General features: G+C 40.8%; 1 protein-coding gene across 1 annotated transcript in view; it reads left to right on the top strand.

Annotated features, from left to right (window-relative positions):
- Positions 1–15,564, top strand: part of LOC124595669 (pseudouridine-5'-phosphate glycosidase-like) — a 129,045-nt gene that overhangs the window by 72,666 nt on the left and 40,815 nt on the right. Inside the window, exon 6 of the mRNA XM_047134515.1 lies at positions 14,172–14,373. Coding sequence (XP_046990471.1) covers positions 14,172–14,373 — 202 coding nt within the window. The remainder of the gene's footprint in view (positions 1–14,171; positions 14,374–15,564) is intronic.

Here is a 15,564-nt window from a genome sequence, read left to right as displayed (position 1 = left end):
TGTGTATGAAATTCTTTGTAAATGTGGTAAAAGGTATATGGGACAGACAATATGCACTATAAAATAATATTGCATTGAACACCAGTAATACACCTTCCTTCTTAAGCCTAATAAATCAGCAGTGCCTGAACATTGTGTTTCTAATGGTCATTCCATGGATTATGAGAAAGTTAAGAGACTGGCCACAACCCCACCCTACTGAGATTCAATGGTCAAGGAAGCTGTGGAAATACAGTTAGCAGACAGTCTGCTCAACTGAGATGGGCGTTGTCAGCTTGACAAATAATGAAAACCCTCATTTCACATCTGTACTCACAAAGGAAATATTCTAGGTCTTCATGCCATCCATAATATCAATAACACCCTTTGTAAGCACTGTGAGTTCACTGATTCTGCACTTGATTTGTTTTATCCTTAGATAGATCAAGTTTATTGTGTGATTGATGCTCTTTTCATACCAACAGTGTTGTTCTTTATGCATGTGAGTGTATTCCATAATGCGTAAAGCGAATCAAAAACTTGCTAGCTGCTCGCATTGAGAATGTTTGAAAGGTTGTCAACTGAAACAAGAGAACATAAATTTAAAATATTTCAGATGCATTCCTAAAAAATGATGCACTATAACATTTAAATGTTTCTGAACTTTTCAACATCTTCACACACACCCAATTATTTTAGACTTTCCAGTATCAGAGCATGGCAAAGAAGTGAGTTGTATTTGGCTAAACTATACTGTAATGCACTCTGAAGATTATGTGTGCTTGTGCGTTTGTCAAAACTCTTGAATTATTAAGCAAAACTCCATAATTTATGCAGCTTTTAATCCATTCTAATACTGAACATTGTGGAAAATATGTTCAGGTACTATATGTTATATCAAGATAGATACTATCTAATTAATGAAAATTGAGATACATTGGCAATTTCTGCATCATTTTAGATGCTCAAAGTGGGGCAAGGAAATCACCATTTCATTCCTTAATGGTGTATTCTGTCACAATTAATAGTAAACACTGGTTTTCACTTGTGTGGCATTCATTTAATAACATTAGTTTTCAGGTTCCTGAGGAATTTTTTTACCATCCATACAGAATGGCTCTGGAATAGTAACTCAAGGCACTGGTCTGTCTGTAGTAGTTCTCCTAAGAAATCTCACACATGTACATATAGGATTCATATTTGAAGAACACATGGTGAATGTAATTCAGGTGATAACCTTAGAACCATTCACGATTGTAGCTTGAGTGCAGGATTGATGTCCTAAAAAAGGAGAGAATTGCCTTGGCAAATTTGTTTGGCACAATAAAATATTTAAAAAATTATATTCCTATAGCTTTGTGCAGTAAAAGGAACAATTTAGAGATTTGTTCATGCTGTGGTGCTGCTTCATGCTCACATTAACAGCATAGGCAGCCTCTCTCTCTCTCTCTCTCTCTCTCTCTCTCTCTTTCACCTGCACCCAATTCCTTCCTCTCTCTTTCCCCTCCTCTATATAATGTGTCTTCCACCTCCTCATATATAATATGTGTGGATGGATATGTGTGTGTGTGTGCGCGAGTGTATACCCGTCCTTTTTTCCCCCTAGGGTAAGTCTTTCCGCTCCCGGGATTGGAATGACTCCTTACCCTCTCCCTTAAAACCCATTTCCTTTTGTCTTTCCCTCTCCTTCCCTCTTTCCTGATGAGGCAACAGTTTGTTGCGAAAGCTTGAATTTTGTGTGTATGTTTGTGTGTCTGTCGACCTGCCAGCACTTTCATTTGGTAAGTCACATCATCTTTGTTTTTTATATATATATGTATATATATAGTGTGTGTCTTTGTGTGCATGAACATGATGGAGAGAGAGTGAGAAAAGAAGAAAAAGAAAGAAATTATGATACATTACTTACATAGTACTGCAAGTGCAGCTGCATAATGAAATGATAAGGTAAATTTTATTATAAAAGTTCTTATTTCATTCAAACATTATGGTTATTACATAACTAATTACTGAGCGAGGTGGCGCAGTGGCTAGCACACTGGACTCGCATTCAGGAGGACAACAGTTCAATCCCATGTCTGGCCATCCTGATTTAGGTTTTCTGATTTCCCTAAATTGCTCCAGGCAAATGCCAGGATGGTTCAATTGAAAAGGCATGGCCGACTTCCTTCCCAGTCCTTCCCTAATCCGATGAGACCGATGACCTTGCTGTCTGGTCTCCTCCCCCAAACAACCAAACCCAACCCAACTTAACTAATTCATCTACAACTGCATCATCTGCAGCTCATGGTCTAGTAGCTAGCATTGCTGCCTCTGGATCAAGGAGTCCTGGGTTTGATTCCTGGCTGGGTCAGAGATTTTCTGCACCTGGGGACTGGGTGTTTGTGTTGTCCTCATTATTTCATCATCATTCATGAAAGTGATGAAATGGACTGCGTAAATATTGGGAATTGGTACCGACACTGATAACCACTCAGTTGAGCACCTCACAGACCAAATATCATCATCATCATCACCATAAATCTACATCATAGTCCTGAAGCACACTAATGGTGTGTGATGGAGGGCATTTCTTGTACCACTAATTGAGCCCCCTACTTTGTTCTGCTTGTGAATGGTGTGCGGGAAGAATGATTGTCGTTAAGCCTCTGTATTGGCTCTAATTTCCAATATCATCATCATCATCACCATAAATCTACATCATAGTCCTGAAGCACACTAATGGTGTGTGATGGAGGGCATTTCTTGTACCACTAATTGAGCCCCCTACTTTGTTCTGCTTGTGAATGGTGTGCGGGAAGAATGATTGTCGTTAAGCCTCTGTATTGGCTCTAATTTCCCAAATTTTCCCAGCAAGGTCATTACGTGAGATATATGTGAAAGGAAGTAATACATTGTCTGACTTTTCCTGGAAAGTGCTCTCTTGAAATTTCGATTGTAAACCTCTCAGTGATGCACCGCACCTGTCTTGTAACATCTGCAAATGGAGTTTGTTGAGAATCTCAGTAATGTTCTCACATGGACTAAATGATCCCATGATGAAATCCACCACTCTTCATTGGATCTTCTCTGTCTCTTCTATCAGTCCTACCTGATAAAGATGCCATTTTGATAAACAATACTCAAGAACTGGTCGAACAAATACCTTATAAGGTCCTTCCTATGTGGATGAATTTAATTTCTGTAAGATACTTTGTATTTAAGTGTTACAGGGTTTAGGTTAGCATCTCACTTTTGTAGATCAGAAATGGAGAAAGGAGGAGTTGCCACATTCATCAGGAACTGTCATAAATTTAAGAACATAGATATTCATAAATTTTGCCTAGAACAGCATATGGAAGCATGTGCAACAGAAGTAGAATTCCACAAAAAAATCCTTCATAATATTAAGTGTATATCGAGCACCTGCAGGTAACTTTAATCTGTTTGTAAACCACCTTGAAGCTGTACTGGCCCATTTAACAGCCAAAAACAAAGAAATAGTGGTTGCTGGTGATTTCAATGTAGATTTCCTTAAAGACTCTCCCAATAAGAACTTATTTGAGTTAGTAACACTGTCATTCAACTTAATTCCCACTGTAAAGTTCCCCACTAGGGTAGCCACTTGCTGCCAAACAGCCACTGATAATATCTTTATAGAAAAGTCCAATGAACAAAATTATATTACAAAACCAATAGGCAATGGCCTTTCAGACCATGACATGCAGTTCCTTCTGTTAAATGTTAATACTGAACAGGATATAAAATCTGTTAAATCTGAGCTCAAGAGGGTAATCAATAAGCCAAAAATTGATTATTTTAGGACACTCCTCAGAGACATTCACTGGACTGATGTTTACAGTGTTCATGGCATGAATGAAAAATATAACAATTTTGCTAATAAAGTGCTTACCTTATTCGAACACTGTTTTCCCCCAAAACTTACCAAGGTTAGAGCAAAGTCTACAAAGAAGCCATGGATCACTCAAGGAATAGGGGTATCTTGTAAAACAAAAAGAAAATTGTATCTGTCAATCCGAAACAGTTCCGATGTTGATGCTATAGCACATTACAAGAAATACTGCAAAATATTAAAGACTGTAATATGGATGTCGAAGCAAATATATTACAAGGAAAAGATAATCATATCAGATAACAAAATAAAGACAATATGGGATATAGTGAAGGAGGAGACCGGTAGAACCAGACATGAAGAGGCACAAATAGCATTAAGAGTAAATGATACGTTGGTGACAGATGTGTATAGTGTTGCAGAACTTTTTAACAAACATTTTATAACTGTTATGGAAAAGATGGGATTGTCAGGTTCAGTAGATGCTGCTATGGAATACCTCAGACCAGACATTTCATGTAACGTCCATAATATGAATTTGACCCTCGCTACCCCAACAGAAGTAATGTCCATCATAAAATCTTTAAAATCAAAAACATCTAGTGGGTATGATGAAATATCAAAAAAGTTAATTAAAGAATATGATTCTGAGCTAAGTAACATATTAAGCTACCTGTGTAACCAGTCATTTATCAGTAGAATATTTCCTGAATGGTTGAAATATGCTGAAGTTAAGCCACTGTTTAAGAAGGGAGATAAAGAAATAGCATCAAATTTCCGTCCAATGTCACCGTTGACAGCATTCTCAAAAATTTTAGAAAAAGTAATGTACAGTTGGCTTTATAACCATCTTATCTTAAATAACATACTGTCAAAGTCACAGTTTGGATTTCTAAAAGATTCTGATATTGAGAAGGCTATCTACACTTACAGTGAAAATTTGCTTAATTCATTAGACAAAAAATTGCAGGCAACTGGTATATTTTGTGATCTGTCAAAGGCATTTGATTGTGTAAATCACAATATCCTTTTTAGTAAATTAGAATATTATAGTGTAACTGGAAATGCTGCAAAATGGTTCAAATCTTATAGCTCTGACAGGAAACAAAGGGTGTTATTAGGAAAGACACATATATCAAGCTATCAGGCATCATCCAACTGGGAACTAATTACATGTGGGGTCCCACAAGGTTCCATTTTGGGGCCCTTACCTTTTCTTGTATATAAAAATGACCTTTCATCAGTAACATTAACAGACGCCAAGTTCATTTTGTTTGATGATGATACAAACATTGCAATAAATAGCAAATCCAGTGTAGTCTTAGAAAGATCAACTAATAAAATATTTGTGGACATTAATCAGTGGTTCCTAGCCAATTTCTTGTCACTAAACTTTGAAAAAACACACTGCATGCAGTTCAGAACTTGTAAGGGGTATTCCACGAGTATACGTCTAACATACGATGACAAGAAGATAGAAGAAGTGGACAGTGTTAAATTTTTGGGATTACAGCTTGATAATAAATTCAACTGGGAGAAGCACACCACAGAACTGCTGAAGCGTCTTAACAAATCTCTGTTTGCGTGAATTTTGTCAGACATAGGAGATATAAAAATGAAAAAGCTGGCATACTATGTTTACTTTCATTCCATAATGTCATATGGGATTATTTTTTGGGGTAATTCATCAAGCCAAGCTAAAGTTTTCTGGGTGCAAAAATGTGCAGTTAGAGTTATATGTGGTGTGAACTCAAGAACATCCTGCAGAAGCCTGTTTAGGGAACTAGGGATACTAACTACTGCTTCCCAATATATTTATTCCTTAATGAAATTTGTCATTAAAAATATATCACTTTTTCAAACCAACAGCTCAATTCATGGAATCAATACTAGAAATAAGAATAACCTTCATAAGGATTTAAAGTCACTTAGTCTTGTACAAAAAGGTGTGCATTATTCAGGAACACACATTTTCAGTAACTTGCCAGCAACCATAAAAAGCTTAACAACCAATGAAATTCACTTTAAGAGAAGCCTAAAGGATTTATTGGTGGCCAACTCCTTCTACTCCATTGATGAATTTCTTAGTAAAACCAACTGATTTGTGTATACATATATAAGTACAATATAGCTTCTGCACAATTTCAGTGCAGTAATGTGTTCATTGTAAATATGTGTGTGTGTGTGTGTGTGTGTGTGTGTGTGTGTAAGTACAATCTAACTTCTGCACCATTTCAGTGCAGTAATGTGTTCATTGTAAATAAGTATTATAGTAGTTGTATTACATGTTTATTACCTTATAAATAAATTTAAAAAAACTTTTTTATTTTAAATTCAGTGCATTAGTATGTGTAAAATGACTCTTTCATATAGTGTTCATTAAAAATGATGATCATTCCACTTGGGACCTGTGGAATGGGACATTAGCTTATTTGTTTTAGTTGTAAATATTTGTCATGTATTGTTGTTTTTCTGACATGTTCCACATTCTGGAGGACCTCCTCACTACGGATCAATTGGAATGAAAGTAAATCTAATCTAATCTAATTAATCTTATTCTGACAACTGCTTTTCCTACTATTTGTTTTATGTGGTCATTCCAATTAAGGACACTCTAGACAATTAAACCCAGATATGTTATTGTGGCTACTGTTTAAAGCAGTTTGTTGTCAATAGTGTTGTACAATAGTGGAGTTCTTTTACTATGTATGCACAGTATGTTACATTTATTCATATTCAGTGTTAACTGCCAGAACCTGCACTATTTGTCAATGCTCTGCAGCTCATTTTGCTAATTGATACGGTCTTCTGGCTTTGCTACTTTTGTTATAGACAACTGCATCATCTGTGAACAGGGCATCCAACACTTTCTGCCACATCATTTATATACATTGTAAACAGTAACAGTCCTATCACACTTACGTGGAGAACTCCCGCAGTTATCTTCACATCTGTTGATTTTGTTTCCTTAAGAGTGACATGTTGAGTTCTATCTATAAGGGAGTCTTGAATCCAGTCACAGATATGGTCCAATACTTGATAAGTTTATATTGTTTTCACTAAACACCAGTGTGGGACGGTGTCAAATGCCTTCCTGAAGTCAAGGAATATGACATCAACATGAGCACCATTGTCTACAGCGCTATGGATCTAATGGAAGAACACAGTAAGCTGAGTTTTGCAAGATCTCTGTTTGCAAATTCCATGTTGATTTCTATAGAGGAGATTTTCATTCTCCATAAATGTCATAATTCTTGAGCATAAAACATGTTCCATAATTCTACAGCAGATTGATATCGAGGATATAGATCTGCGGTTGTGCACATCTATCGTAAAGCCCTTCTTGAAAATGGAAATGACATGCACTTCCTCCCAGTTGCTAGGTACCCTTCATTGCTCCAGCAGTATGTGATAAACTGCTGCTAGAAGAAATGGAAGTTCTTTTGTGTAATATTTGTAGAATTTTACAGATATCTCATCTGGTCCTGATGCCTTTCCACCACCAAGCAATTGCAGTTGCTTTTCTATCCCACAATCAGTTATCTCAGTGTTTTCCATTTCAAAGATCCTACAGTGATTGACAGAAGAGACTGTGTCACAATCTTCTGCTGTGAAACAATTTTGGAAGACCAAATTCAGTATTTTGGCCTTCTCTCTTTTATCTTCTGTTTTGATGCCAGTATGCTCACTGAGTGAATGAATAGATGATATCAAACCATTTGCTGATTTTATATAAAACCTAAATTTCTTAGGCTTTTTATTGTTTGACAGAATTGTACTTTAAAATTCATTGAATGCTTCTCTCATTTTTGTTCTGTTCAGCTTTTATTTGTCAGCTAGGTTTTGATCTCTCTTGAATCTGAGATGAAACTATCTCTGATTATGTAGCACTTTTCTAACATGGCTATTAAACCATGGTGGGTGTTTCCCATCCCTTAAGATCTTGCTCGAGCATGTTTGTGTAAGGCACATTGAACAGTGCTTCTTAATTTTTTCCATTTGTGCTCCATATCGTCATTCTCGTCACTGAATATTTGATAATGAATACCCAGATACTCTGCAATTTGTATACTGTCAGTCTTGCAAAGCAAAAATATTTTCTTTCCTTTCTCAACACTCCTCATAAAACCCATAGCCATAATTGTTATCATAGCCTTATGATCACTGATATCTTCTCTATGATAAATGATTCAAAAAGTTCAGGTCTGTTTGTTGCTAGGACATCCAAGACATAACCTTCATGTGTTCATCCTGTAACTGTCTCTCACATGAATCCCTGTCCCTGGCACCAATTTTGATAGCATGGCTTACCCAAACTATACCTGGCAAGTTGAAGTCACTCCCCATTACAACAGAATGATCAGGAAAATTATTAAATATAATCTGTAAGTTCTCTCTGAAGTGCTCTAGTATTACATCTCCTGACCCAGGTGATTTTTAAAAAGAATCCTATTATCATTTTTGACTGACTTTTGATGTTCGGCTTCGCCCAGGTTAATTCATATTCGAGATCTGTGATAATCTCCCTAGATATTATCAAATTCCTTATTGCAATATATACATCACCACCATTGGTTGCTAACCTATCCAACCTATCCTTATGATAAATATTCCAATCTGAAATTAGGATTTCATTGCTATTCACTTATGATTTCAACCAACTTTTGTTCCTAATACTATCTGGGCATAACAATGCTTAATAACCGATACTAATTCTGAGACCTTTCTGTGAATACTCATATTAACTGTTGTGACTCGCCGATCATTCAAAGCGCCGCTGCGCAATTACGCGCATCCTCTACGTGCGGCGCTATCTGCCAGCCATGCAGCAGCTGCGCCACCGAAGCGGCCAGCCGAGCAGCGGCCACTAGACTGGGACTCAGTGCTCATTCGAATGCAAACGTGTACACATGTCTTGCTTGTCAACTTACTCTGTGACTTATATGTGTTGTGTCGTTCTGAAATATGTGTGTTAAACTTGACGTTATAACAATTGGCGACGAGGTAGTGGATTTTTCCTTTTCACCGTTGACCCACAGGGTTCCATGGCTACTGTCGAGCAACTATTGCAAAATCTCCTTGAACAGCAAACGCTTCTAGCAGCAGCGATTCGCAATTTCGCCGCGGCGTCAAATGTGGGGCGTTTCTTGTTATTGGCTATACCTCCTTTTCCTCCTTACGACGAGACGGTGGAAGACTGGTCTGATTATGAAAAACGTCTTCGACAGCACTTCTTGGCATTTCATGTCACGGACGAACAACCATGTAAGTCTCTGTTCCTTTCCTGGATTTCACCTCAAATGTATCGGTTGTTGTCCCAATTGCCTCCTTTGAAGGATCCTGTGTCTTTGTCCTTTGCTGAAATGTGCTCACTTCTGTCTGTCTATTTTCAAAAGCAAACGCATGTGGTAGCCTCTCGTGTTGCCTTTTATTGTTGTCAAAAACAGCCACATCAATCCTATTGCACTTGGGGTGCTGAACTTCATGGCCTCAGTCGAAAGTGTCAATTTGTTACTGATGTTCGCAAAGAATCCTATGCCGATTCCATGGTACGGAATGCCATTATCCGGTCGGCACCCGACAAAGAAGTTCGGCAATGTGCCCTTCAGTTGGCGAATCTGACTCTAGATGAAGTTCTCTCCATTGTGCAGTCTTTTGAAATTTCTCGCGCCGCTGGGGCGCAAATAGAGGCGTGGGGTGGTGTCGGGGAAATACAACCTCTGTGCGCTGTTGACGACGCGTGCGGCGCGTCCCCGCCGGCCGACGTGGCCGCAGTGCACTCCCACGCACAGCCTCGGCCTAGCCGTAAACAACCCGCTAAGAAACTGCAGCAAAACCCCTGGCAACTTCCTTCATGTCCGCGGTGTTTTACGAAACATTCACACGAGGATTGTCCCCAACGTTGGGCTGTGTGTCACAATTGCAAAAAGAAAGGTCATGTGTCTTCCGTTTGCAAATCCAACCGCATACATGATGTTCATGAACATGACACTGATTCTGATTCTGTGTTGTCTGTCAATTGCACTTCTTCCCTTTCAGGGAAGTTATTCCTCACTGTCCAAATCCTTGGTCGAGATGTTCGCATGCAAGTGGATACCGGTTCTGCTGCCACTATAATTAATTCTCAGACGTATCTTCAGTTGGGTTCTCCACTACTGTCACCTGTCACTCGGCAATTACGGACGTACAATAAACAGAAGATTTCTCTCTTGGGACAGTTTAATGCTGAGGTATCTTACAAATCCATCGTTCACACTGTTCCCATATTTGTGGTCGACCAGAGCAATGCAGAAAATCTGTTTGGTTTCGATGCCTTTCGCACTTTTGGGTTCTCCATAGATGTTTCTGTCAATATTGTCTCTGATGCTATTCCTTATGCTCAACTGGATTCCTTGTCGATGACATTTTCGTCCCTTTTTTTCTCCTGGGTTGGGCCGTTCAAACGAATTTGAAGCTCATATCACGCTCAAACCCACTGCTCGACCTAAGTTTTTTCGGGCTCAGCCCATTCCTATGGCCCTTTGTGGTCGGGTAAAATGGGAGTTGGATCGTCTCACTACTTCAGGGGTCTTGCTTTCTGTCACTTTCAGTGAGTGGTCCTCTCCTGTCGTTGTCGTTGCTAAGCCAAATGGTGATATTCGTCTCTGTGGCGATTTCAAAGCCACTGTAAATGCTCAATGCCTCATCGACACTTACCCTATGCCCCTTCCTGAAGAACTGTTCACTAAACTTGCTGGAAGCCAGTATTTTTCTAAAATTGACCTATCAGAAGCTTATCATCAACTTCCTCTCGACGCTGCTTCCCGGCAGTTTCTGGCCCTTAACACGCCTTTCGGCCTCTATTAATACCAATGCTTGCCATTCGGGGTTGCTAGCGCCCCTGCTCTCTTTCAGCAATTCTTGGAACAATTAACGCTCCCTGTCCCTGGGTGTATCAATTACATGGATGACATTGTTGTCACTGGCTCCACCACTGAAGAACATCTTCAAAATCTCCGCACACTATTTCATGTCTTACAGACTGCCGGTCTTAAGTGTAATCTTCAGAAATCACAATTTTTTCAGGCATCTATCACGTACTTGGGGTTTCAACTCTCTCAGGATGGTATTCGTCCGCTTCAGCAAACTGTCGCTGCGATTGATGCCCTTCCTCACCCTACATCTGTTAAGGAACTGCAGGCCTTCTTGGGGAAAATAGCATACTATCACAAGTTTTTACTGTCTGCGGCTTCGGTGGCTCAGCCGTTGCATCGCCTGTTGCATAAAAACGTGCTTTTTTACTGGTCCGCATCATGCAAAGTGGCTTTCCTGAAATTGAAGACTATGCTGAAACAGGCCCCATGCCTGGCTACTTATTGACCTGGCCAACATCTTGTTCTTGCCACAGACGCCTCCCAATACGGGGTCGATGCAGTCCTTGCGCACCGTTTTTCTGACGGTTCGGAACAACCCATTGCTTATGCCTCCAAAACGCTCACGGATGCCCAGCAAAAGTATTCTCAAATTGATAAAAAAAGAGCTTTGGCCATTATTTATGCTCTTCATAAGTTTGGTGTTTTTCTCTATGGCTCAAAATTTCATCTTGTTACAGATCACAAACCACTTGTTTCCTTGTTTCATCCATCAACATCACTTCCCGACAAGGCTGCACACCGCCCCCAGTGTTGGGCTCTTTACTTGTCTCGTTTCAATTATGAGATTCATTTCCAGCCAATGGCTCAACATGCGAATGCTGATGCTCTGTCTCGCCTTCCCATGGGTCCTGATCAAGCATTCGATAGGGCCGAACTTTTGTGTTTCCACCTGGATGTTGCCGAGCAGCGGGTTGTGGACGGGTTCCCCATCACTGGGGACAGGCTGGCGGCTGCTACGGGTTCTGACCCTACCCTCTCCTGGGTTTTACGCTGTATTCAGAAGGGTTGGCCAGATCGCCCGTCCGCTAAGACTTCTGATCTGTTGCGGAACTACTACGCTTTGTGCTACTGCCTCACGGTTAGGGATGGTGTTATCCTCCTCTCCACAGACAATGCTTCGCCGCGTGTTGTGGTACCTGCGTCTTTGAGTGCTTCGGTCTTGCGCCTCCTTCACCAAGGGCACTGGGGTGTGTCTCGCACAAAATCTCTGGCTTGTCGTCATGTGTACTGGCCTGGCATCGACTCTGAAATAGCACACATGGTCACTGCCTGAGGCCCTTGTGCATCACAGGCCACTGCCTCGAAGTCATCTTTGTCACCGTGGCCTTTGCCTGAGAAGCCCTGGGAGTGCATTCATGCTGACTTTGCGGTACCCTTTTTAGGTACTTATTGGCTCCTCGTAATTGACGCCTACTCTAACTTTCCTTTCATTGTCCGTTGCACGTCGCCTACCACCGTGGCAACCACCAGTGCTCTCGCCCGCATTTTTTCTTTGGAAGACCTCCCCTCTACTCTTGTTACTGATAATGGTCCGCAATTTGCCTCTTCCGAATTTGCGGATTTTTGTGCTCGTCTTGGCATTATGCATGTCACGGCCCCGCTGTTCCATCCACAATCCAATGGTGAGTCTGAACGACTGGTCCGCACATTTAAGGCTCAGATGCGGAAACTTCTGACTTCTTCTGCTGCTGATGATGCACTTCTCCAGTTTCTGGCGTGTTACCGTTTCACCCCCATGGGCAACCACAGCCCGGCAGAGCTCTTACATGGCCGACAGCCCCGCACGCTACTTCATCTTCTGCGGCCTTCCACCTCATGGCTGCAGGTGCCTTCACTTGGCCGGTTCACTGCCGACAACCTCGTCTGGGTACGGGGATATGGCAGGCGGCCAAAATGGAGCCCGGGCCGCATCTTAAGACACTGTGGCAGACGCCTGTATGAAATCCAGACGGACACGGGTGTTGCAGTGTGTCATTCGGACCAGCTTCGGCCTCGTGTGCCAGCAACACCTGTTCCGAATGCCGCTACACCACCTTTGGCTCTACCTGATGCTCGGGATCTTGGCATCTCTCAATACTCACAACGCAGCCCTCTCACCGTCATCGCGATGCCAGCACAAGAACAGATGCCACCAGGAGACGTGCCCATGCAGGAACCGGATGACCATCCTCTGTCAGAGCAAATCTACTTGCCTCCTCCTCCAACGGATGCCTACACATCACCCATGTCTCCTATCATATCAGCTGGACTTGCCGCAACAGGCAGATTGGTGCATGGGGCCCCAGCAGATTCGACCCCTATGTCTCCTGTCATCTCGACCCGTTATCATCGGGGACACTTCCGTCCGTATGAGAATCCTCCTCCTCGAGACTTTACGGCGAGTCACACAACGCCTATGGACGTTAGCCATCTCCAGGACACCTCCATCAAGACCAGTGCAACAATTTCAAAGGGGGGAAAAGTGTTGTGACTCTCCGATCACTCAAAGCGCCGCCGCGGAATTACGCGCGTCCTCTACATGCGGCGCTGTCTGCCAGTCATGCAGCAGCTGCGCCACCTAAGCGGCCAGCCGAGCAGCGGCCGCTAGACTGGGACTCAGTGCTCATTCGAATGCTAACATATACACATGTCTTGCTTGTCAACTTACTCTGTGACTTATATGTGTTGTGTCATTCTGAAATATATGTGTTAAACTTGATATTATAACATTAACCTTTCCTACAACTGATCTATGAGAATGAGCATTCTCTGAGAATTCTGTGGCCAATGTAACCTTAAATTTGGCATTCAGTTTGTCTCTGATATCAAGGAGTGGGGGTACCTAACATAAAAACCATCATATGCACACCACATATTGTACTGCCCTATTAGCAGCTTCCTGCATGTAGAGCCTGATTGACATACTAAGGGGAAGCATACAGCTCTGCACCCAATAGTGGAGGTCAAGAAATTTTCATTTGGTAGCATCACAGAGTTATTGGACTTTCCACTCTGCTCCAAACCAGAGGACCGTGATCAGTCCTGAATATGATGCTACAGGAAGTGAGTATACAAACTTCAGTGCACTGATCTAAACTATACACTGTGTACTAACAAGGGGTTTATACACAGTGATGTGAAATAGGACTTATGGCAGTGGAAAATTACACGGGGTAGCTGCCTCACACAAGGATATGCACTAAGATTTATGAAAAAACAAAAATTTACAATAATTTTCTAAACCCTAATCTGCATTGTAAAAGAAACAGGTACAGATCACTTCATCACAGACATATGTAAAAAACACAAACTAAACCAAAGTGCTATGTATCAGATAAGTACTGCTGCTGCTGCTACCTCTACCGTAACAGGCACATCCCCTTGCCTTGTTACCTGCCACTCGACTGAGTTTTATAGGGCATATATTATTACATTGCAGCAAATTTTGTCTTACCTTTCCTTTTTAGGAAACACAAGGAGTAAATGTTGTTACTTACGGCAAGAATAAGGATTTTCCAGCATTTTACTCGGCCAGCAGTGGGTTTTCTTCACCATATAATGTTGAAACAACAGAAGAAGCTGCCCGTATGCTTCATAGTCTATTGCGGGCACAACTCAATTCAGGAATGTTACTTGCTGTTCCTGTACCAGAAGAATTTGCACTTTCTGGTAAGTTTTGTTCATTTTCTATTGTTAATTCAGTAATTTTTAAAAGTCTTTTGTGATGTCTGAAGCTTATTGTTTGTTGTTAAATCATTTTTCACCTTCTGTGCATAATACCGAAGTTTACTCATTTTTGAGATCAGTTTACTATAATCTAGACTGCAAAAGACAAGATTAGATTAATTACAGCATGTACAGAGTCCTTTAACTAATCATGAAGAATGGAATGGCAAGAACCCCTAATAATTAGCATAATGCCACGCACTTGACAATGGTTGAGAAAGTATAGAATTGGTAGCAGATACATGTTTTGACTCTTTAACAATTTATTAGTTTTCTCAACACCATAAATTTGAATTGAGATAAAAATTGTAAATTATTCAGCTTGCCAACACAGGTGATGTAAAAGAAAAACAAAAGGATCAATTTTAGAATGAAATATCACTTTGTAGTGGAGTGTGCACTGAGTTGATATTCCATGGCAGATTAAAGTTGTGTGCAAGGTCAGCAGTCAGACCTAGGACCTTTGCCTTTTACAGACCAGCTCTACCAGCTGAATTATCCATGCATGACTCACAACCCATCCTCTCAGCCTTAATTCTGTCCGTACCACATCTCCTACCTTCCCTACTTCCCAGAAGTTCTCTTGCATTCCTCATAGGATTAGCATACCTGGAAGAAATGAAATTACAGAGACAGTGCTTAGTGACAGTCTAAGGAATTGTTTCCAGAATAAATTCAACTCTGCACTGGAGTGATTTCAAACTCCCTGGCAAATTAAAACTGTGTGTCAGACAGGGACTTGAACTTGGGATCTTTACCTTTTGTGGACAAATGCTCTGCTGATTTAGCTATCCAAACATAACTTATGACCTGACCTCATGTCCTTGGACTTCCATCAATACATCATAATATCCTAGCTTACGAAATTCACAAATTACCCTTTGGCATTAGCATTCCTAAAGGAAAGACTATTGCAGAGACACGGCTTATCCAAAGCCTAAGAGATTGTTTCCAGCATGAATTTTCACTCTGCAGCAGACAGTATGCTGATTTGAAATTTTGTGACAGATTAAATCTATGTGCTAGACTGAGATTTTCACACCCTTACATCTGGCAGTACCTAATCTTCAACCTTTCAAACATAACAGAAGTTCTTCTGCATATCCTGTGGGACTAGTACTCCTGGAGGAAAGG

This window comes from Schistocerca americana, chromosome 2, assembly GCF_021461395.2.
Source record: "Schistocerca americana isolate TAMUIC-IGC-003095 chromosome 2, iqSchAmer2.1, whole genome shotgun sequence".
Lineage (NCBI taxonomy): Eukaryota > Metazoa > Arthropoda > Insecta > Orthoptera > Acrididae > Schistocerca > Schistocerca americana.
Note: the sequence above shows the minus strand (reverse complement) of the source record. Positions and strands in the feature narration are given on the sequence as shown.